The following is a 21,829-nucleotide window of genomic DNA, read 5'->3' as shown; positions in this document are numbered from 1 at the left end:
AATTGAAAAAACTCTTCTGAAAACCCCAGCCATATCGATACAACGAAGTTATTTCGAAAGCCTTTCTCATATGAGCTGGGCAACAAAGCTGGAAACAAGAAGATATTTTCACAAAAGAACCCATTCGAAGACTTATTATTGCAATGTCTGCAAGTGCCGCTTTCATTGGAACCAACACTGAAAATCATTTTCATATCGAAAATTTGGTCTAAATGAGATAACTGTTTACCGCAATGGATTTGCAACTGCTTTTACGCCAATGTCGACCAGAGACGATAAGAGGCTATACTTCAATTCAATGGGAGCGTTGGCTTTCATTGAAAATGGTCACGGTGTATCATTGGCTGATTTCCCACGTCATTATATAATGGTGTTTGAGTACAGAAGAAGCCACACATGATTTCATTCACCCCGAATTAACAAACTCATTTTTATCAGTAGAACTGAAGTTCGGTGCAGCATTAGCAAACAACATTGAAATATTATTCTTGTGAGAAAAATGTTCAACTGTATACATCGATTCTGCAAGAAGCGTTTTCAAAAACTCTCTTCCTGTGAGCTAATGGACGAAGATCAGATATTGCAAACACTTGAAACATAATTTCAACGGTGTCTATGCCGCAGACAACTTTCCCCTGAAAATGTCGCCAAATTCTTACTATTGTCAACGCTTCACCTGCTGCATCAATTGGTACACATTGGGTTGTATTAGCCAAAAGATAAGCGTCTCCAATTATCTACTTTGCAGACCCTTTGGCTTTACCAATTTATTATTATAAGCATATTTGCGATCACCTAAAGGGTATCAGCGCGGACACTACATATGTGGATCTTATGGAAGATAGACGAGAAACCGGAAAACCCTTGCAATGCGCGAACTCGCAACTCTCTGGACTTTTTTGCATATATATTGCTCACTATCTTATGACTGATTACTTTTCCTATATTCCTGATGTAAATGAGATGCAGTTGCTGTCATTTGTTAAACATATGAATTAAAATTTCTCCAAAAAACTTCTGAAAGTTCATTAGATATATGGTTCTGAGAATCCAAAAAACTGCAAAGCCAAGAATTTGAAATAGCGGTTCAATGTTAATTTCTAATAAACATTTTTTTAATCTCTGAGAAAGGCAAATTAACTATGTCTAAAAGCTCTAAATTTTACAGACAGAACGCCCCAAGATAGGTCGATTTTATAGTCTTCAGATAAACATAAGCCTAAGCAGCTCTAGATAGTTGAATTTTTTCACAGGACAACCGCCAAGCGAGATCTTGCACATTGTCAATAAGTCCCCCGAGGACATAAAATTTTGTTGACGCGTATTGTCATTAAAGCTTGCTTATACAAATAAAGTAAGTTTGCTTTTAGTTGATCGGCTAAAGATACCCGGATTACTTTGATTACAGGAAGCAGTCTTTCACTCATTGCTTTCTGCCTTTCTTTCTATTGATCAGTTGACTAAAATCTTTCTGCTCTTACTTTTAAACTCGAATTTTACTGCTTTCAATCCTGTTTTCTTCACAACTGAGGGCTTTTAGCGCTATAAGCTGAATTTTTGTTCAACAAAATTGAACCCAATAGTTTGCGACATTTGTCAAAAAAAGCTTTATGATAAGAGAAGCCTCCGATGACACAGAAAAACATTTCATAAAATTTACGCCCCCCGCATTTCGTTCGAATGTCATGACTGTGGCTATGAGACCCCTAGCTTATATGAAATGAGAGGCCATGTGACGGTTCAACACGGAAGAACCAATCCTCGATACTGTCTTTACTGTAACAAAATTTTCAGCAGAGACATTGACTGCATGGAACATATGAATAACGTCCATGGTTTGCCAACATGGAATGTTGACACAGACACGATCTCTGAGAACGGAGTCCTCAGAAAATACAATTTGGAGCTGTGATACAGCTAAGAAAACCAATTGAAGACTCAGAAGATTTGTCTGAGGAATCACACAACATAACAATTCATGTACAGTCAAAAATGGAACGAGTTGACTTCGGAGGCATCGCAGACGAAAGTTTTCACCAAATGGTTGAACAGATGCTCTTGTCTTTTAACAGCTTCGCATCTCATGGTAGTGGTTGGACTTTGGATCAGATAATAAAAATTCAAATTCGCACAGTGAAATCAAAGCCAATCGCGGGCTCATCTTGCTTAGCGTTACCAAATAAGCTCTCGCACACGTCAGCTCTTCTTAACATCAGAAGCAGGGAAGATGAAAACTGCTTTTTATATTGCTTCACAGCGGCATATCATTTGAAGTTTGGGCCACGACTTGTGCCAAAAGGTACCTCAGGACGACAAATTACTAGCCCTCATACATATGGGCCCGAAAACAAAATTGCCAAGCAGCCAATTGGACAGTATAACATGCCCATGGGATTTCACCAGATGAGTCGATTTGAGGAGCTGAACAATGTTCGTGTAAACGTGTTTCGGTAAGTTATGCATTATTATTTTCGAAATAATAGCATCGTATAAAAGTTTTCATTGGTTATACGTATCTCACCTCTCACACTCCTCTTTTGATTGGAAACTAAAACACGCGTTCAACTTCAGGTACTCAGACGAAAAACTGATCCCCTTCCGTGTCTCAAAAAAAACCCGATTGTGAATGCAATCTCGATTTACTTCTTGGAACGATGGAACGATGCATCATTACGTCCTGATCAGAAACTTGAAGAGCTTAGTTCACAAAGTAAGGAAAAGAGTTCCACGCATTGATAATCATCTGTGCAGGAACTGTTTTCATGTCTGTAGTTCAAAAGCAAGATACGAAAAACATATCTTGTTGTCAAGAGAAGCCAGCTATTGTGCGAAGGCCATTTGAGAACAAAAACTCCTTCACCTTTAGAAAACTACAAGCTCGCTGGTTTGCTCCAGTGGTTGGCTTTTTTGATCTCGAGTCAATCATTGAGCCGGTCATGACTTGTAGAAACGACCCACAGTTCTCCGATACAAGAGCTATTGAAATGCACAAACCATGCAGCTATGCCTTGCTGTTCATTGCACAAGGTCAAGGAGAACCATTTCATTTTGAAGGTGAACGAGGTCCTGGAGTAATGCAGAAGTTCGTGAAATCACTCGAGAAGATGGCAAAGACGATATATGTCGTGAAGCAACAAAACAGATACTTTGATGGCATACCGACAATCGCAAGAACTAACGTTGAGAACTGTTGGATTTATGAGTCTCCATTAGATCAATCGATCGAAAACCCAACAGTGCTAGACCATTGTCACTTCACGGGTGAGTTTCTTGGCTGGGATCATAATGAATGTAACATCAACTGGAAACTTTTGAACTTCACGCCAGTATTTGCGCATAATCTTTCAAACTATGATCTCCACCACGTAATACTAGCACTTCAAGGACGCAACATGTGAAACCGAGTTACAATAGTCCCAACCACAGATGAAAAATATATAGCACTCGAAATTGCAGTTTTCATGAAAATGCGGTCAGACAAAAACAAAAAGGAACGACCAGTATACGAAAACATAAGACTGCTGGACTCTTTTCGATTCATGTCTTCATCTCTTGACTCATTGGCTAAAAATCTGCCAGCCGAAGTTGTTGGTGCAGCACTTCAGTGAATGGCCTGAAAGTGCTGTCGACAAGTTGAAGCAGAAAGGCTTCTTCCCTTACAGCTACATTGACAACTTCGACAAACTGGAGGAGTCCAAGCTGCCTCCGCGTTCTCTGTGGACCAACAGTTTACATCAGTTTGAAGTTAGCATAACACAAGAAGAATACGAGCACGCAGTAGAAGTATTTAAAATTTTTGAATGTAGTACTGTCGGTGAATATTACGACATTTATCTGCAAACAGACGTTTTTCTGTTAGCAGCAATTGTAGTCTGCTTCCGAAAGGTTTGTTACGAAACATATGGTTTGGACTGCTGCCAATAATATACTGCATCGAATCTATCAGGCGACGCAATGCTGAAAATTTGCAAAGCCCCCATAGAGTTGCTAACCCAGCGCGAGCACCTAGACATGGTAGAAAATCTGATCCGTAGAGGGATCAGTTCCGTTTACAGTAAAAGATTGGCAGTAGCCAACAATAAATATCTTGATGATTTTGATGCACAGAATCCGTCAACCTTCATTATAATGATCGACGCAAACAATCTTTATGGTGGAGTGATGGAAAAGTTTTGCTTACCACCTAACGATTTTGATTTTTTCGATCAGGTATGGGATTCAGAAATTGAACCTGAACTAATCAACAAAATTCTAGAGACTGCAGATGACAGTGATGTTGGCTACATCGTAGAAGTAGACCTGGACGATCCCGACGATCTTCACAATCTACACTCTGACTTCCCATTAGCACCAACAAAGGACAAAATTGATGCATACTGGCCGAGTGACTACCAACGGGAACTCCTTGAGCAGATGCAAGTGAACGCTCCTCCTTCGAATAAAAAACTTATTCAAACTCTATTCCCAAAAACCAAATATACTCTGCATTATCAGACACTTAAGTTGTACGTTGAGCTAGGGCTGAAAGTAACCAAAGTTCATCGAGCACTTGCATTCAAACAATCCAAATGGCTGGCGCCATACGTTCAGCTGAACACTCAAAAACGGAAGGAAGCTCAGAACAAATTTGAAGAGAATTTCTATAAGCTCATGGTAAACAGCTCTTTTGGGAAAACATGTGAAGGAAAACGCAACCGGATTAAAGTCAAGATGGTACGTGATGAATAAGAAGCCTTAAAATGGACTAGTAGACCTGAGCTGAAAACTTTTGAAATCCTTGCTGATGATTTGGCTATAGTAAGTCTCAATCAGACGGAAATTTTATGGGACAAACCTACAATCGTTGGAGCGTGTATCCTAGACCTCTCAAAAAAATTATGTATGAGTTCCACTACAAAACCATGAAACAGAACTTTGACTGCAAACTGCTTTATTCTGACACGGACAGCTTTGTTTATGAGGTTCAAACAGAGGACTTTTATGCAGATATAGAATCAAAACAATTGAAACAGCTGTTTGACTTCTCCAACTTTCCAAAGAACCATCCACAATACGATAGAAGCAATGCAAAAGTGACGCTCAAGTTCAAGGATGAAATGGCTGGTCGCATAGTTTCTGAATTTGTAGGTCTCAAGCCCAAGCTCTACTCGATCAAACTTTCCGAGGGTAAATATTTCTTTATACTCGCCAGTTTTTCTTTTGCACGTATTACAAAGAGAAGACGTGAGAAGACGTAATCGATGGTTCAATTTCTTTCTAATGTCAGTTTCTGTTGTCTAGTGGCTACAAGTAAAATCAGGTGTTCAATCTATGTTAAAAACTTTCACAGGTGATACGAAGCAGTCAGCTAAAGGGATCACCAGACGCGCGGCAGAGACTGACTCATGAATTGTACAAGCAGGTTCTCATGGATGGAGAAACAGTACGCCTGCTAAATACAAGAAATGCATCAAGCAAACACCAGTTGATGACAGTTGTCACCAACAAAAAATCGTTGTCTGGATACGACGACAAGCGTTATATTTGCCAGGACAAATTAACAACGCTACCATTCGGACAAGCAATTGCTAGATGAGATGTTTGCCCGACAGATTACTTGCAATCCAGAGTGGGGTTCAAGCGATGAGAGTGACAACGAAGTTCTGGCAGAGTCTTCCATGGAACAGAGCCCACCGCCTACTCAGTACACTCCACAAACAGAGCTGCAGGAGTTCTGGTCACCGCCTGACCCAGGTCTCAACCAACGATCATACAGCGATGATGAACTGGAAGAGGACCTGATTGACTTTGAACTGTTGAGCGAGCAAGACGATTTCGACCAGGACAGTTGCTTATTTATCGAAGATGAAGCTGAGGAGGCAGATCGAAGTGAAAGTTTTTGCGACATTTGCTCTACTTCAAAAGTGTTTTCCCTCGAAAACCCTCCTGATGCGCCAAGAAAAAAGCAAAAGTGTAGGTCAGACTCAAATCTAGATGAGAACAGTGTCCTCAATAATACCCCAAAAGTATTTTTGACAACCAAGAAAAAGTTTGAATTTGTCTCCAGTGATGACGGTTATATCCCTCAGAAATTCAGGAAGCATTCAGTAATTGACATGGACTCTGATAGTGCTACAACACTATAAACTTATGATTCTATCTACCGTTTATGACAATCATAAATGTGGTAATGTGGTTGCCTCCCTTCGGGTTGAGCCTGTATTCCGTAAATAAAAAAAACTTAACTTCACTTCCCAGTGAAACGTTTTTTTTTCACAACACGACACTATCCAGATCATTACATAGTGGGATATGAATGAATAAGTTTTTTACCCCCTATACCCCTTTTGAGAAACGCTAAGTATCGATTAGATAGGCTGCAGGGGGACCGAATGAATAAGTTTTTTTTACCCCCAAACCCCTTTTGAGAAACGCTAAGTATCGATTAGGTAGGCTGCAGGGGGACGAGGTATGAATGGATAAGTTTTTTTTTACCCCCTATACCCCTTTTGAGAAACTCTTAGTATCAATTAGATAGGCTGCAGGGGGACCAGGTATGAATGAATAAGTTTTTTAACGCCCTATACCTCTTTTGAGAAACGCTAAGTATCGATTAGGTAGGCTGCAGGGGGACCAGGTATGAATGAATAAGTTTTTTTACGCCCTATACCACTTTTGAGAAACGCTAAGTATCGATTATATAGGCTGCAGGGTGACCAGGTATGAATGAATAAGTTTTTTTACCCCCTATGCCCCTTTTGAGAAACTCTAAGTATCGATTAGGTAGGCTGCAGGGGGATCAGGTATGAATGAATAAGTTTTTTAATCCCCTATACCCTTTTTGAGAAACGCTAAGGATCGATTAGGTAGGCTGTAGGGTGATCAGGTATGAAAGAATAATTTTTTAACCCCCTATACCCCTTTTGAGAAACTCTAAGTATCGATTAGGTAGGCTGCAGGGGGACCAGGTCTGAATGAATAAGTTTTTTAATCCCCTATACCTTTTTTTGAGAAACGCTAAGTATCGATTAGGTAGGCTGCAGGGGGAGCAGGTATGAATGAATGTTTTTTTACCCACTATACCCCTTTTGAGAAACGCTAAGCATCGATTAGGTAGGCTGCAGGGGGATCAGGCATGAATGAATAAGTTTTTAACCCCCTATACCCTTTTTGAGAAACGCTAAGTATTGATTAGGTAGGCTGCAGGGGGGAGCAGGTATAAATGAATGTTTTTTTACCCACTATACCCCTTTTGAGAAACGCTAAGTATCGATTAGGTAGGCTGCAGGGGGATCAGGTATGAATGAATAAGTTTTTAACCCCCTATACCCTTTTTGAGAAACGCTAATTATCGATTAGGTAGGCTGCAGGGGGACCAGGTATGAAAGAATAATTTTTAACGCCCTATACCCTTTTTGAAACGCTAAGAATCGATTAGGTAGGCTGCAGGGGGACCAGGTATGAATGAATAAGTTTTTTTACCTCCTATACCCCTTTTGAGAAACTGTAAGTATCGATTAGGTAGGCTGCAGGGGGACCAGGTATGAAAGTATAAGTTTTTTTACCCCCTATACCCCTTTTTGAGAAACGCTAAGTATCGATTAGGTAGGCTGCAGGGGGACCGGGTATGAATGAGTAAGTTTTTTTACCCCTATACCTCTTTTGAGAAACCTCAAGTATCGATTAGGTAGTCTGCAGGGAAATGGACGAATAAGTTTTACACCGTAGAAGATAAGCGCGAAAAAAGTGCGCGATGAGAATCAGGAGAAAAACGTTTTTTCCTCGCTGTTATGGTATAGAGACGCGAAAAGCACAAGTTCATAGTTACCTCCGTAGATCATCTGTGTTGATTGTAGCAATCTGTCATAATCTACCGTACAACTGATCTAAGAGTCTAAGTGAGCTCAGTGAGTGTTTGTGAATGGTGGTGCGTGTTAAGTTTGTGAACTGGTGTCGTCTAATTTTTGCAATAGGGGTTCTCTAAACCAGCAACGTCCGCTTCCTGATCATTGGGGTTGCCAAAGTCAAGAAGGCAAAGAGTTTACTGGCGTCAAGCAAGTACAGTTCCTGCTACTCTTTAGACTGTTTATCTCAACACTTGTTTATCCAGACAAGACTTTATAATAAATTCCTCAAAATATAGAAATCATGAAGATTTAATTGTACAAATAAGAGCAGCATCTAATGAAGTGGAAAGAATAATTCCTTCCGAGGAGATTGGAAAAAGTTTTAGAAAAAAATGTTGCCGTGAAAAGATAGAAAGTTTTAACAGAACTAGCCACAGCATCGTTTTCTTTTCCCAATTGCTCCCAGCTTCTCCCATACCCATTCTGCTCCCTACTTGCTCTCAGCTTTGCTCTCCGTTCTTCTCTACCCTCGCTCCCAGCTTTTGATCCACCGCCCTGCTCCCTCCTCGCTCTCCGTCATGCTCTCCCTGGATTGCTCTCCGCTTCGCTCAGCCTTCTGCTTCCCACACTAATCTAGGGAGTAGCTTTAGACCCAATACCCAAGTTATTTTTTACCAACATTCTTCATATGTACAAGTTAGAACTCGCTTAGGTATCCCGCAGTTAGCTTCGGATCCAATACACAAGTTATTTTTCACCAAAACTCCTCATTAGTACAAGTTAAAACTCGCTTGGGTAACCAGCAGGTAGCTTAGGATCCAATACACAAGTTATTTTTGACCAGTACTCCTTATATGTACAAGTTGAAGCTCGCTTAGGTATCCCGCAGTTAGCTTAGGATCCAATACATAAGTTATTTTTCACCAAAACTTCATAATTACAAGATAAAACTCGCTTGGGTAACCAGCAGGTAGCTTAGTATTCACTACACAAGTTATTTTTGACCAGTACTCCTTATATGTACAAGTTGAAACTCGCTTAGGTATCCCGCAGTTAGCTTAGGATCCAATACACAATTTATTTTTCACCAGTACTCTTTATATGTACAAGTTAAAACTCGCTTAGGTAACCAACAGGTAGCTTAGGATCCAAAACACAAGTTATTTTTCACCAATACTCTTTATATGTTCAAGTTTAAACTCGCTTAGGTAACCAGCAGGTAGCTTAGCGTCCAATACACGAGTTATTTTTGACCAATACTCTTCATATGTACAAGTTAAAACTCTCTTAGGTAACCCCTAGGTAGCTTAGGATCCAATACACAAGTTATTTTTGACCAATACTCTTCATATGTACAAGTTAAAACTCGCTTAGATAGCCAGCAGGCAGCTTAGGATCCAAAACACAAGTTATTTTTCACCAAAACTGTTCATAAGTACAAGTTAAAACTCGCTTGGGTAACCAGCAGGTAGCTTAGGATCCAATACACAAGATATTTTTCACCAATACTCTTCATAAGTTCAAGTTAAAACTCGCTTAGTTATCCAGCAGGTAGCTTAGGATCCAATACAGAACTGTTCTGAAAGCTCGCCTACCAGCAGGGGCTTTTCCCTTTGCAAATCGAAAATAACTCGGTTTATTAGAAAGAAAAGACAGAAACAAATTATTTCTTCTTCAAACACTGCTTTACCAAATGATCTCCAAACTGTTTTACTAGTCTGGGCTGTTGAGTTTTTTTCTTTTTCTTTCGTTTTTTTGACTGAGACATTATTGCTAATACAGTTCTCTCGGTAGTTTCATGTACGCTTGCCCATCTCTCGAAGCTGTCTTCCGGAATTGATTCACCGAAAATATCCATATTTGTGCTCAAGTTCATGTTCGGTGCCAAATTCTCATCGTTGTCGTCCGACAGAATTACTAATTCGACTACATCCTTTTGATCATCTGGCTGCAAATTTAAGTAATCGTAATCTTCGGACACTAATTCTGATGAACCACTGACTGCCCCGATATCGTTGGAAGAGTCTGGATTGCTTGTGGGGATATTTGAACCCTCACCTGAATGGTTGGTTGTCCAAGTAAAGTGCTCATAGCTCTCTTGGGATACCTGCACCAACTCGTGTGAACCAGCTAAATCAAACGTCCCTGTCAAGTCGTCGTTCATTTAATGAGTGGCGGGTCTCACAATTGGTTGAACAATGGCCAACTGAGCGTTACTCCGACAACGAGACAAGTCGTTGAACCTTCGCTCTCTCTTGTACATAGCTGTAAAAGATCCTCAAACATTGAACTGTCTCTTTTAGTATCACTCATTTAAGAACCAAGACCCTATTTTAAAGGCAAATGAAATAAGCCAACTAAGAGAGTTATAGTTTTTTAAAAAATGACTTTTGATAACTTCTGTTATAATACTAATTTCTCAAAACATGACTAACATCGCCTAGCACAGATTAGAAGAAAACTTACCTCTTTTTGATCTGGTGATGAGAATTCCCTTTGTCACAAAAGTGAAGCGATTGCAGACAACATCCACAGGATGGTGACTAAGTAGTTTAACCCGTTTGTCTAGACTGTTGACTCAGTTACTAGGATAAATGAGACATTTTTGCCGACATCTCGTTCATTCTACGCTAACCGGGGCTATTTTACGGCGCGCGAATAAAATCTTCGGATAGACGCTTTGTACTTGGCTTTTATCATTGGAGGATGACACTGGTTACGAGTTATATTTTAGGCTGTAGACACTCGAGATTTAAGAGAGTATATGAGTCAATTGTAAACACAATAGCTCAGTTAAATGAGTTCAAACAGTTAAACTAACGCGTTTATTTAATTACACGAGATAGAAAAGGCGTTATGTTTGCACAGGCGAAGATTTAATTTTGATAGTTTGCTCAATGGAACGAATGGGCAATAAATCGAAAACGAAGTGGCACCTAATTTGTTTTGTTTAACTTCCCGTAACGCCAGGAATAACTTACCAAATTTTCGAAAAAATGAATTTTCGGCCAAAAAATTGAAATGTCCCCCCCCCTGCATTATTACTATACCACATATATATACTACTGTTATTGCTACCAATCAGCCACTGAATTTTTTCAGTAGTGAGGTCAGAAATTTTTTCTGCGTTATCCAGTTGATCAAAAATCTAATTTAAAATCATGATCAAATCAAGAGTATTTCAGAATACTCCTATAAAATAATTTAAAATTTTGGTTGGGTGGTAGTTATGTCCTGATGGAATTGATTCTGAGGTGTTTTTCGAACAAGCAATCAGGGGGGTATCTGAAGGAACTGTTCTTGGATTGCTTGCTAGTGAAATTTTGGGCTTTGGAACTAGTAGCGGGCTGTAGGTTTTCTCCGTTTTGTTTGACCGGACCTCACACAAGCAAGAAGAAGCAAATACGAAACCGGCACAAATAGTTTTACCTTTGATGGAACTTCGTTGCGGTCATTTTGACTGCTCCGTCGTCTATAAAGAACTTATTTCTCAGGAGTTGCTGTGTAATATTGTTGTTGTTGATGTGCTATCTTTATTCTTTCCCTTATAAAATGGTCAACTCAGATATCAGGTGCACGAAAGTCTAGTCTTAAAGTTTTTCGTACTGAACTGTTTTCTTTGGAGCAAACAAATTAGAATTGGATTCTGTTTGGATAGCAAGGCATTTTTTGTCTGGTAGTGTAACTGAGGTCAGAGCTGCCGCTTTTTGGGCCTCAGGAATACCAATAGTAGCGCTCACTGCTTAACGTGCTGTGCTCACGATGTTGGTCATCATGGGTGAAGTTGGTAGCGCGGCGCGTGAAGCTTTGATAGTTAGAGCAAAGCCAATCGGTTTTAAACTTGTTCACTCCTTTCACCAATCACTCTTGACCTTGAATTTCTAATCTATCTTCACTTTAGCGCGAATCATCTAATTTAAATTTGGTTGATATCATTCTGATTTACCAATTTTAAATTATTAGAAGCTTCTGTTAGGCTCTTATAAATCTGGGCAATTCTGTTAAAGATGAAAATTGGAATGTGTCGGATGTGAAAAAATGTTTGTTAAAACCAATAGTTCTGGCCCTCAGTCGTTTGTTTACCTTGTGTTTAATTTCTCAATAATTGATTCAGCAGTTCATGTTCCTAAAATTCATTGAGGGTGATGGTTTTAAAAGAACGGCTTCAGGCATGAAGTTTCTTTTTAATTACGATATTTTTAGTTAAGAAACTACAAAAAACTGGTGTCAATGTTTCTCAGTGTTTCGAAAAAAATTATAAAGCTCAGTACAGTACCACCCAGCTGTTGGAATCATTTTACGAATCCTCTCCTGTTTCAATGCCTTCGAGTGGCTTCCTTTTTTATGTTCAAGTGGAAAAGAGGGCAAGACACATTCCTTCAAGAATGTGGGTGGGTGGACACCGTTGATGTACGCCAGCTATATTGGCCATGATACGGTGCTGGACCTTCTTCTAGAGGCTGGTGCTGATGTGACTGCAGTCAATCGGAAGGGACGAACAGCTCTCATGCTCGCATGCTGCTGTGGAAATGAAGCCGCTGCTTATACTTTAATTCAGGTGCGTCGGGAGAAATTGAACGTTTCTTTTTCAACCTCAGATCTCAACCTCACATAGAATCATAAGGAAAGTTAACAGGGTTGAGTACACACTTCTGAGGCACAATTTATTTCGTTATTCTGCGTGCAAATTTTGCCGAATTGGTCCACATTTTTTCCTAATTGTTTCATGTCTGTCAGTGATGATAATGCGCAGTAGGGGAAAACGTTCCAACTTTGTGTCTGATCGTTTTCTGTCTGACCATTTGACTTTTCTCCCTTAAAAACGCGATAAACTGGTGAAGCCCGGAGGTTATTAAGTGCTGTTAGAGTCTTACGGCTCACTAGTATGCGATCCATCGAAAATGTTTAAGAGCATAAATGTTTGTATAAATTCATGTGAAAATTTGTTAGTGTTAAGGGATGTTCTTTTTCCTCCCAATTAACCCCCCCCCCTCACCATTTTTCCCACTCCACCTTATTCTGCCCGTAACGCGCGCCTTTCCCCCATTAATTAAGCTAAAGCTAGCCTCCCTAAGCCGCAGTTGGACACATGGCAACCGCTCGCCAGTTGTTTGAGAGCAATTCGCACCAGTGTATTTGGTAATGTTTAATTGCTCTCAAACAAAGTTTGTAGCAATTATATTAGTCCTGTGATCTTTTTAATGCGATTTTTGCTTGACCGATTTTTTCGTCTGACGCAATAATTATCGTCCTAGCAAACGGGATAAATGGGTAATGCTCTGAGGGCTTTAAGTTCTCTTAGAGCCGTTGGCCTAACCAGTCTCTACGAATGCGATTAATCAAAACTGTCTTAGTCTTGAAAGTTTGACCCCACACGCCACACCAGCCCCCCCCCCACCCACCCTCACTAAACACCCAAAAAAACCCCAGTGCACCCTCCTTCACCTAGCTATTTGGACCGCTCTCGTCCAGCCCTACCCCACAATCGCTTGAGCTCTCCCCCACTCGGTTTACCCTAATGCTAACATCGCTGAGCCCCAGCTGGGTACTAACAATAACAAAGCCAACCGCTCGCTGGTCGTTGGAGAGCAATTCGCCCGAGTTTAGTCGGCTATGTTTAATAGCTTCCCTCATCTTCTCAGACGGCTATTATAGCGCTCCTATTTTGTTTTTTACAATTCAAAGAATTTGAATTGTATTGGGGCGCTGTCTTTTTTTATGATCTGTTCACACATTTTCATGATTTTTGAAGTCAAATTGGAGTAGTGATTTTGGTCACGCCGAAACAGGAAATGGAGTGAAAAAGCGAGTGGTTTTGCGGCGTGAATTTTTTTTCGCTCTAATTTTAAAGTAGAGTGAGAAAACGTTGTTTGAACAAAAATTCGGTTTCTCGGTAGTGGTTTTTTGTTCACATGCGGCAATTTCACTCTGATTTTTACTGCTTTTTCGATTTTTTGGATCGGATTTTTTTCTAAATGGTTTTCCAATCGATTCACAGCTAATTCAAGCTCTATTTTTTGTTTGAATTAAATTTTCATTTCTCGCTAGGGGTTTTTTTGCTCACATGCGGCATTTTGATATTGATTTTCTGTTTTTTTTCTATTTTATTGTTCTGATTTTTTTAAAATGGTTTTCTGAATTCACTCATAGTCCATTCAAATTCTAGTTTTTCTGTTTAGTCAATGAAACTTCTTTGAATTGTGCGTCAGGACTTGTCCTGCTATGATTTTTTACTTCGTCGAACTTTTTTCGCTTTACCCATTTTGCCGCTTTTTCGACATTTTGCGCGAAATCTTTTTGACTTCTCTAGGCTAGTTTCGCTCTTCTGTCATTCTACTCAAAGTCCTTTTAAACAGCAGCTGCTTATCAAAGCAATTTAAAATGAAGAGTCAGTATTAAAGAAATCAAAGTCAGAAATAGAAACGGGATAAACCCATTTTTAGATGCCCGGTACTTGAACTTTGTTCTCATAAGTTTTAGTTACTATCTATAATGCTTATTGGTATTGATACTAGATCCTGTAGCCTCTCACTGAGAAACAGGAGTATGTTCAGTTACGAAATGACAGCAAAATAAATCGCACTTAAAATTGTTTATATACAAAAATCAATTTTTGTTGATATTTTCTTTTCTTTCAATCCCAATAGAGTTATGGGAATCAACGGAGGCTATTTTCCGGCAATCTGCCGGGTATGTCTAAAGTTTTAATTTGAAACAGTTGCAGAGTTAAATGCCTCCAAATTCATACAATCACAATTCTAACAAGCGCCGTGATCTTACATATTTTTATTAACTCTGAAGCATTGAAAGCAAGATCGTATCTGCATTATTTTTTGCTACCAATTATTATTTTCTCAAAAACTCGAAGCGTTTATATTTTCAGAATATATTTATCAACTGCTCTGATAAACATTCGATTTTGAATTACTTCTCACTCTTGCTCTTAGCCCTCAATTTCTTGAAAATGTTGAAAACGTTTTCAACAAAAATTTTAATGCTTGAAACATGTGAGCAAATGTCAGTTCTCACTCTATGATGCCAGATGGTTTCTTGTATATAGTATGAGATTTTAATTATTGCCAACTGCGTGTTTCAAGCAGGTAATGTGACTGCTGAGATCACTTTAAAATTCATATTGAATGTCAAACCCCTCCGGTTCTCTAGCCTGATTTTCCCGTGACTTCATCAAAGTTACGTTACCCAGACTTCGACAAATGTAGTAATTTGCAGTGTTTACTTAGGCAGGAGCAAACATCGAAGATATGGACTACAGGGGCAAGAGTGCTCTGTTCCATGCGGTGTCGAATGGTCACAATTCCCTCACCAGATTTATGTTGGAGTCAGGGGCCAATCCTAATGTGAAAGAACGTCTACAGGGATACACTCCCTTGATAGAAGCTGCCATCGAGGACCAACAGTTGATTGTAGAGGCCCTACTCGAATTTGTAAGAGCAGCATTACTTCATTTTGTTCTAGATTTGATCCACTTCTTTGCTCACCAGAATATATTTCTGTCTCATTCAGGACTTTATTAGCCCTAAAGTGCAAATAGCCCTATATACTTTAAGAGTAATTAGTTTGCTGTTAACTGATGGTGTTTTTAATTCATACCACTAATACTAGTTGTGTTAATTCCAGTCATGAGTTGGTGCTGTTGCAGATTTTCCGGCAGCAGAATTCGATCAAAGTTCCTTTGCTCCTTTTTTAGGGGGCTGACTGGCGGCCAAAGTTACCGAATGGACACTCCGCCAGGACACTGGCCATGAAATACAACAACCAGAATGTAGTCGAAATGATTGACAGACGTATCAACGAATACCAGAAGAGACAAGCTTACGGTTGGATGTTTATGGTTATGGCCAAATGATAATTGCGTATCACTAGGATTAATTATGCTATTGTTAAACTTATTTGGGGATTGTGATTTCCTAATGAAAGTGTGGGCTTGATCACCCAACGAAACACTTTAATCACTTCCATGGTTGCATATACTTTGCCATCACGATCGCCACTTCGAAAGACACTTCAAGTAGTTAGCAAATAAAAAAACAGAAAAAAAACTAATATTTTATGCAATTTGTCATACTAGGTGTTCTTGTTCTGTTTAACGTGCAGTTTGAAAAAGTCGGTTGACCTGGTCAAACTCAGTTCTTTCTTTCTGTAGGCGGTAGGAATGCTCTTCGGACGGAAGACAATGACCTGTTGAAGTTGCGAGGGAGTGACCTGAGAAGGAGCAGCTCTGGATCAGTTGTGGTGAACAACGATGCCGTGAAACCCCCCTGTGCCAAATCCCCCAGTATACATGAGGGTCCTATGAGTTTTGCCAAAATGATGTCAAACACCGCTACTTCCAACAAAAGTGAGAAATAAGGCTAAACGTACGCTCATGAGGGGTTTTTCTGAAATTGATAGGCAGGGAAAATGATGATATCGCTGCTGCTAGAGGCCGAAAATTAATAAGTATATGGCAAAAATAATCAAAAGTTTAAATGTGGTCCGTTGCATTGACAGGCTGGCAAATTTTATTGTTCTACTGACTTTCTTCGGAAACAGACTGAAGTTGAATTGCTCTAAATCAGTGTTGAATTGCTCTTTGTAGATTTTATATTGTCTTAGAGCTTCTTTGTTTTTCGCTGGCTAAGTTGAGTCCTTTTAAAGATAAAGAATCGGGACTCTGAAAACGAGAAAACTTTGACTTTGAATTGGTGCATTAGTATGAGCGGTGTCCAGACATTAAATCAAAGTAACACTATTGAAAATCGGAAAATTTGTCATTCTTCATTTGCAAAAGCCCTGTACCTTTGTCATTTGGTTTGATGCGTATAATTGAAATACAAAATTCTGAACACGTTAAAATTCGTTTTTCTGACTGCCCTTTGTCCTTACGTCTAATAGTTTTATCAAAAAACAATTTTCCTCTTTGTTTTGTTTGATGAAAATGGTTTCAACGGAGAGGCCTCTCTTATTGTTGCTGCGAAGCTGAGCGTAGCTATATCATGGCATTCGCAGTATTCAGATTGTGTTGGTGCTCTGTCGTTTCTTTGTTGTGTTTGCACTTTTTTGATAACTTAGAGCTTCCGAATCAGTTTAAACAGGAAAGCATAGTCCTTAATCTCTTAATCTGGATATAGTATTCTTTTCAGTGCCAAGTGACCTGAATTTGCGGGCAGTGCTGAAATCCAAGGTAAAAATGTTCTGTTTGAGGTTTTGGGCGCAAAGTTGTGCAGCTTTACTGGTTTTGGTTCTCCATAATTTAAGAGCTTTTTTGCAAATAGAACTTCAATTGCGATGTTTTATTTAGCTGCGAGGTTGTAAGCTGAGCTAAGCTATATTGCGGTGTGGTGGTTTTTTACAATTCAATGAATCTGGATTGTTTGGGTGCTCTGTCTTTTTTTATAGCTTAAGCTGAGCGAAGCTATATTGCGGTGTTCTTGTTATTTTAAAATTCAAAGAATTTGAATTGTATTGGGGCGCTGTCTTTTTTTTAAAAGACCTGTTCACACATTTTCATGATTTTTGAAGTAGTGATTTTGGCTACGCCAAAACAGGAAGTTGAGCGAAAAAGCGAGTGATTTTGCGGCGTGAAATTTTTCACTCTAATTTGAAAGTAGTGAGAAAATGGTGTTTGAACAAAAATTCGCTTTCTCGCTAGTGGTTTTTTTGTTCACATGCGTCAATTTCACTTTGATTTTTACTGGTTTTTTCGATTTTTTGGATTTGGTTTTCTAAATTGTTTTCCCAGACCATTCGTAGCTCATTCTAGGCCTAGTTTTTTGTTTGAACCAAATTTATCTTTATCGCTAGTGATTTTTTGCTCACATGCGGCGTTTTAAGATTGATTTTCATCTTTTAATAGCCGCAAAGCGATAGCTGGGGCTACTATTGGCCTTCTCTTGTTTTTTTTATTGGTCGTAGAGATTTTTTACGACCATGTGACGTCACAACCACTTCAAGTCTGCTTTTTGTTCATTCGTTCATGCAATTTCAACTGAATTGCGTGTGTGGCGTCATTTTTTACTCTTAGCGGAGCGGTTTTTTTTGTCCATTTGCCTGACTAAATTTTTGGTCACACATGACTTACCTCGCTCTCAAAAATGACTTTCTCATTCTGAAATTCATTTTTATTCACTTAATTCAAAGAGATAAGGTCAAATGAATTTGTGACACTCTAAATTAAGGTTAGTCAGTGCTAGTCCGTTCTAGGTCTAGTGTGTTGTTTAGTCAATGAAAATTCTTTGAATTGTACGTCAGGAGTTGTCCTGTTATGTTTTTTGTTTCGTCGTCTGACGCTCTTTTTCGTTTTACATTTGTTCACACCACAGCAAAGCTGAAAGTCAAATTTTCTGAATGACTTCTTCCTCTCACAAACGGCGTTTTCGTGCGTGACGTCATTTCCCATTCTCTCTAGAGAAATTATATAAGGCATTTGCGTGATTAGATTTTGATCATACGTGACTTACCTCACTCAATAAAATGACTTTCGCGCTTTTAAAACTTAAGTTTAAATTGAATTAATATAAGGTCAAAGGAACTCATGCATGCACTGAAGGTCCCTAATAAAAGCAGATCTATTTGTTTCTATCTCTGTTATAAGGCACGCAAGTCTATTCTTCCGCATCTATTCCGGCAATTTGCCGGCTATGTTTGTAAGTTGTTTGCACACATTTTTCCTCGAAATTTTCTTTCCGAGACGGGATTGAAAAGTAGCGCCCAGAAGTTCCGTTTGAGGCCCTGAGCTGGTTTCAGTAGTATTTCAAGTGATTGGAGTGCTTAAGTTTTTGTTATTAGATAGGTATCAAAATAACAGTTTTCAAATCTCATAAAGGTAAATTGCAAGTCATAATTCGTTTGTCTGCTTTTTGTAGTTTTTAATTTAGTAATGCTAACACCTAAAATAATAGTTTTTTCAAATCTTTTTCAATCTTTCAATTGCGTGTCGTTTTTCCAGTTTGTCGATCTTTAAGTGTAAGTCAAGCATTTTTAGGGTTTGAAGATGAGTTACTGGGTGGTTTCTATCGACTTTGGGATGGTTCTGAAAATATCATTATCAAGAATCTATCAGATCTGTTTGCACTTTTTTTTGATAACTTAGAGCTTTGGAATCAGTTTAAACAGGAAAGCATAGTCCTTAATCTGGATTTAGTATTCTTTTCAGTGCCAAGTTACCTCAATTTGCGGGAAGTGCTGAAATCCAATGTAAAAATGTTCTTTTTGAGGTCCTGGGCGCAAAGTTGTGCAGCTTTTCTGGTTTTGGTTCTCCATAGTTTAAGAGCGTTTTTGCAAATAGAACTTCAATTGCGATGTTTTATTACAGCTGCGAGGTTGTAAGCTGAGCTAAGCTATATTGCGGTGTTGGTGGTGTTTTACAATTCAATGAATCTGGATTGTTTTGGTGCTCTGTCTTTTTTTATAGCTTAAGCTGAGCGAAGCTATATTGCGGTGTTCTTGTTATTTTACAATTCAAAGAATATGAATTGTATTGGGGCGCTGTCTTTTTTAAAAGACCTGTCCACACATTTTCATGATTTTTGAAGTCAATTTGAAGTAGTGATTTCGGCTACGTCAAAACAGGAAGTGGAGCGAAAAAGCGAGTGATTTTGCGGCGTGAAATTTTTCACTCTAATTTTAAAGTAGAGTGAGAAAACGGTGTTTGAACAAAAATTCGCTTTCTCGCTAGTGGTTTTTTTGTTCACATGCGCCAATTTCACTTTGATTTTCACTTGTTTTTTCGCTTTTTTGGATTTGGTTTTCTTTTCTAAATGGTTTTCCCAGACCATTCGTAGCTCATTCTAGGCCTAGTTTTTTGTTTGATCCAAATTTCTCTTTATCGCTAGTGATTTTTTGCTCACATGGGGCATTTTAAGATTGATTTTCATCTTTTAATAGCCGCAAAGCGATAGCTGGGGCTACTTTTGGCCTTCTCTTGTTTTTTTATTTGGTCGTAGAGATTTTTTACGACCATGTGACGTCACAACCACTTCAAGTCTGCTTTTTGTTCATTCGTTCATGCAATTTCAACTGAATTGCGTGTGTGACGTCATTTTTTACTCCTAGTGGAGCGGTTTTTTTTGTGCATTTGCCTGACTAGATTTTTGGGCACACATGACTTACCTCGCTCTCAAAAATGACTTTCTCACTGAAATTCATTTTTATTTACTTAATTCAAAGAGATAAGGTCAAATGAATTTGTGTCACTCTTAAGTGCTAGTCCGTTCTAGGTCTAGTGTATTGTTTAGTCAATGAAAATTCTTTGAATTGTACGTCAGGACTTGTCCTGCTATGTTTTTTGTTTCGTTGTCTGACGCTCTTTTTCGTTTTACATTTGTTCACACCACAGCAAAGCTGAAAGTTAAATTTTCTGAATGACTTCTTCCTCTCACAAACGGCGTTTTTGTGCGTGATGTCATTTCCCAATCTCTCTAGAGAAAGTGTATAAGGCATTTGCGTGATTAGATTTCGATCATACGTGACTTACCTCACTCATTAAATGACTTTTGCACTTTAAAACTTAATTTTAAATTGAATTAATTTAAGGTCAAAGGAATTCATGTATGCAGTGAAGGTCCCTAATAAAAGGTTTCTGCGGAATGAATTTTAACAAGCTTTACTAATTTATCGCTGAAGGTTTTTACCTAGATTTTTGAGTGGCGTCGATTTTTCATTTCAGATCTATTTGTTTCTATCTCTGTTATACGGCACGCAAGTCTATTGTTCCGCATCTATTCCGGCAATTTGCCGGCTATGTTTGTAAGTTGTTTGCACACATTTTTCCTCGAAATTTTCTTTCCGAGACGGGATTGAAAAGTAGCGCCATAAAGTTCCGTTTGAGGCCCTGAGCTGGTTTCAGTAGTATTTTAAGTGGTTAGAGTGCTTAAATTTCTATTGTTAGATAGGTATCAAAATAACAGTTTTGAAATTTCATAGAGGTAATTTGCAGGTCATAATTTTTTTGTCTGCTTTTTGTGGTATTTAATTTGGTAATGCTAACACCTAAAATAGTTTTTTTTTTCGATTTTTTTCAATTTTTTTCAACTTTTCAATTGCTTGTCGTTTTTCCAGTTTGTCGATTTTTAAGTGTCAATGAAAAAGCCTGAAGATGAATTACTGGGTGGTTTCTAGTGACCATGGGATGGTTCTGAAAATATCAATATCGAGAACTTTAGCGGCGTTTTCAAATTTTTGTGGGAATTTTTGAAAATCTATCATTTTTGCATGTTTTGTGCTTTAGGGCCAATGAATCTTATGTACAGCGGAAAGAAATTTTATTAAGTGGTTTCTAGAGAAAAAGGAATGATTTTTCTTGTCACAATTTTGTTCGTGTTTTCAGTAAAAAGTTGCAATTTTTTTCAAGTTTTCAAAGTTTTTTCATTTTTGAGGTTTCTATTCCGCAGGTGCCAATAAAGATTTTATGAGATTAACGCAGGTGTGATTAGTAGTTGCTGGAGACAAAAAATGCGTTTCAAGAATTAATTTCAATTTTTGGTGACTTTTCAATAAAATTCGCAATTTTTATCAAAGACTGACTTTTTTAATGGTTTTCCAGTCTTTAGTGATCAAAGAAACTTTTATGAGCTTGACAATGGATTACTGGATTGTTTTAGTGACAATGAAATGCATTATAGGATTATAGTTTCATGATTTTTGGATACTTTTTGATAAAATTGGCATTGTCGATAAAATTGGCATTTTTGGATACTTTTCGATAAAATTGGCATTTTCGATGAAATTGGCTTTTCGATAAAAAATCTGCGGGACCATGAAGCTTTCAAAAGATTTTTCTTGGGTTAATGCGTGTACTTTAGTGACATAATTGTTGGTTTTGTGGACGTTGGAAACATTAAATTGTAATTTTTTCAAATTAAATTTTTATCGTTCTTGCTTGTTTTTGTGCAGCGAGATCTCTACTAGAATGGGTGTTCAATGTGATGCAAATTAAAGCGCGAAACATTTGTTTCGGAAGACACATTCTTTGACGAATTAGACAAATTTGCAATGATTTGTTC

General features: G+C 38.5%; 1 protein-coding gene across 2 annotated transcripts in view; it reads left to right on the top strand.

Annotated features, from left to right (window-relative positions):
* Positions 1 to 21,829, top strand: part of LOC142358741 (ankyrin repeat and SAM domain-containing protein 3-like) — a 137,895-nt gene that overhangs the window by 42,650 nt on the left and 73,416 nt on the right. For both annotated transcript variants that reach the window (XM_075410289.1, XM_075410290.1), the window contains exons 2-5: positions 12,180 to 12,384; positions 15,068 to 15,271; positions 15,535 to 15,664; positions 15,991 to 16,185. In XM_075410289.1, the coding sequence (XP_075266404.1) occupies positions 12,180 to 12,384; positions 15,068 to 15,271; positions 15,535 to 15,664; positions 15,991 to 16,185 (734 nt within the window). The remainder of the gene's footprint in view (positions 1 to 12,179; positions 12,385 to 15,067; positions 15,272 to 15,534; positions 15,665 to 15,990; positions 16,186 to 21,829) is intronic.

Source organism: Convolutriloba macropyga, chromosome 2 (genome assembly GCF_964194025.1).
Source record: "Convolutriloba macropyga chromosome 2, txConMacr16.3, whole genome shotgun sequence".
Taxonomy (NCBI): Eukaryota; Metazoa; Xenacoelomorpha; order Acoela; family Convolutidae; genus Convolutriloba; species Convolutriloba macropyga.
Note: the sequence above shows the minus strand (reverse complement) of the source record. Positions and strands in the feature narration are given on the sequence as shown.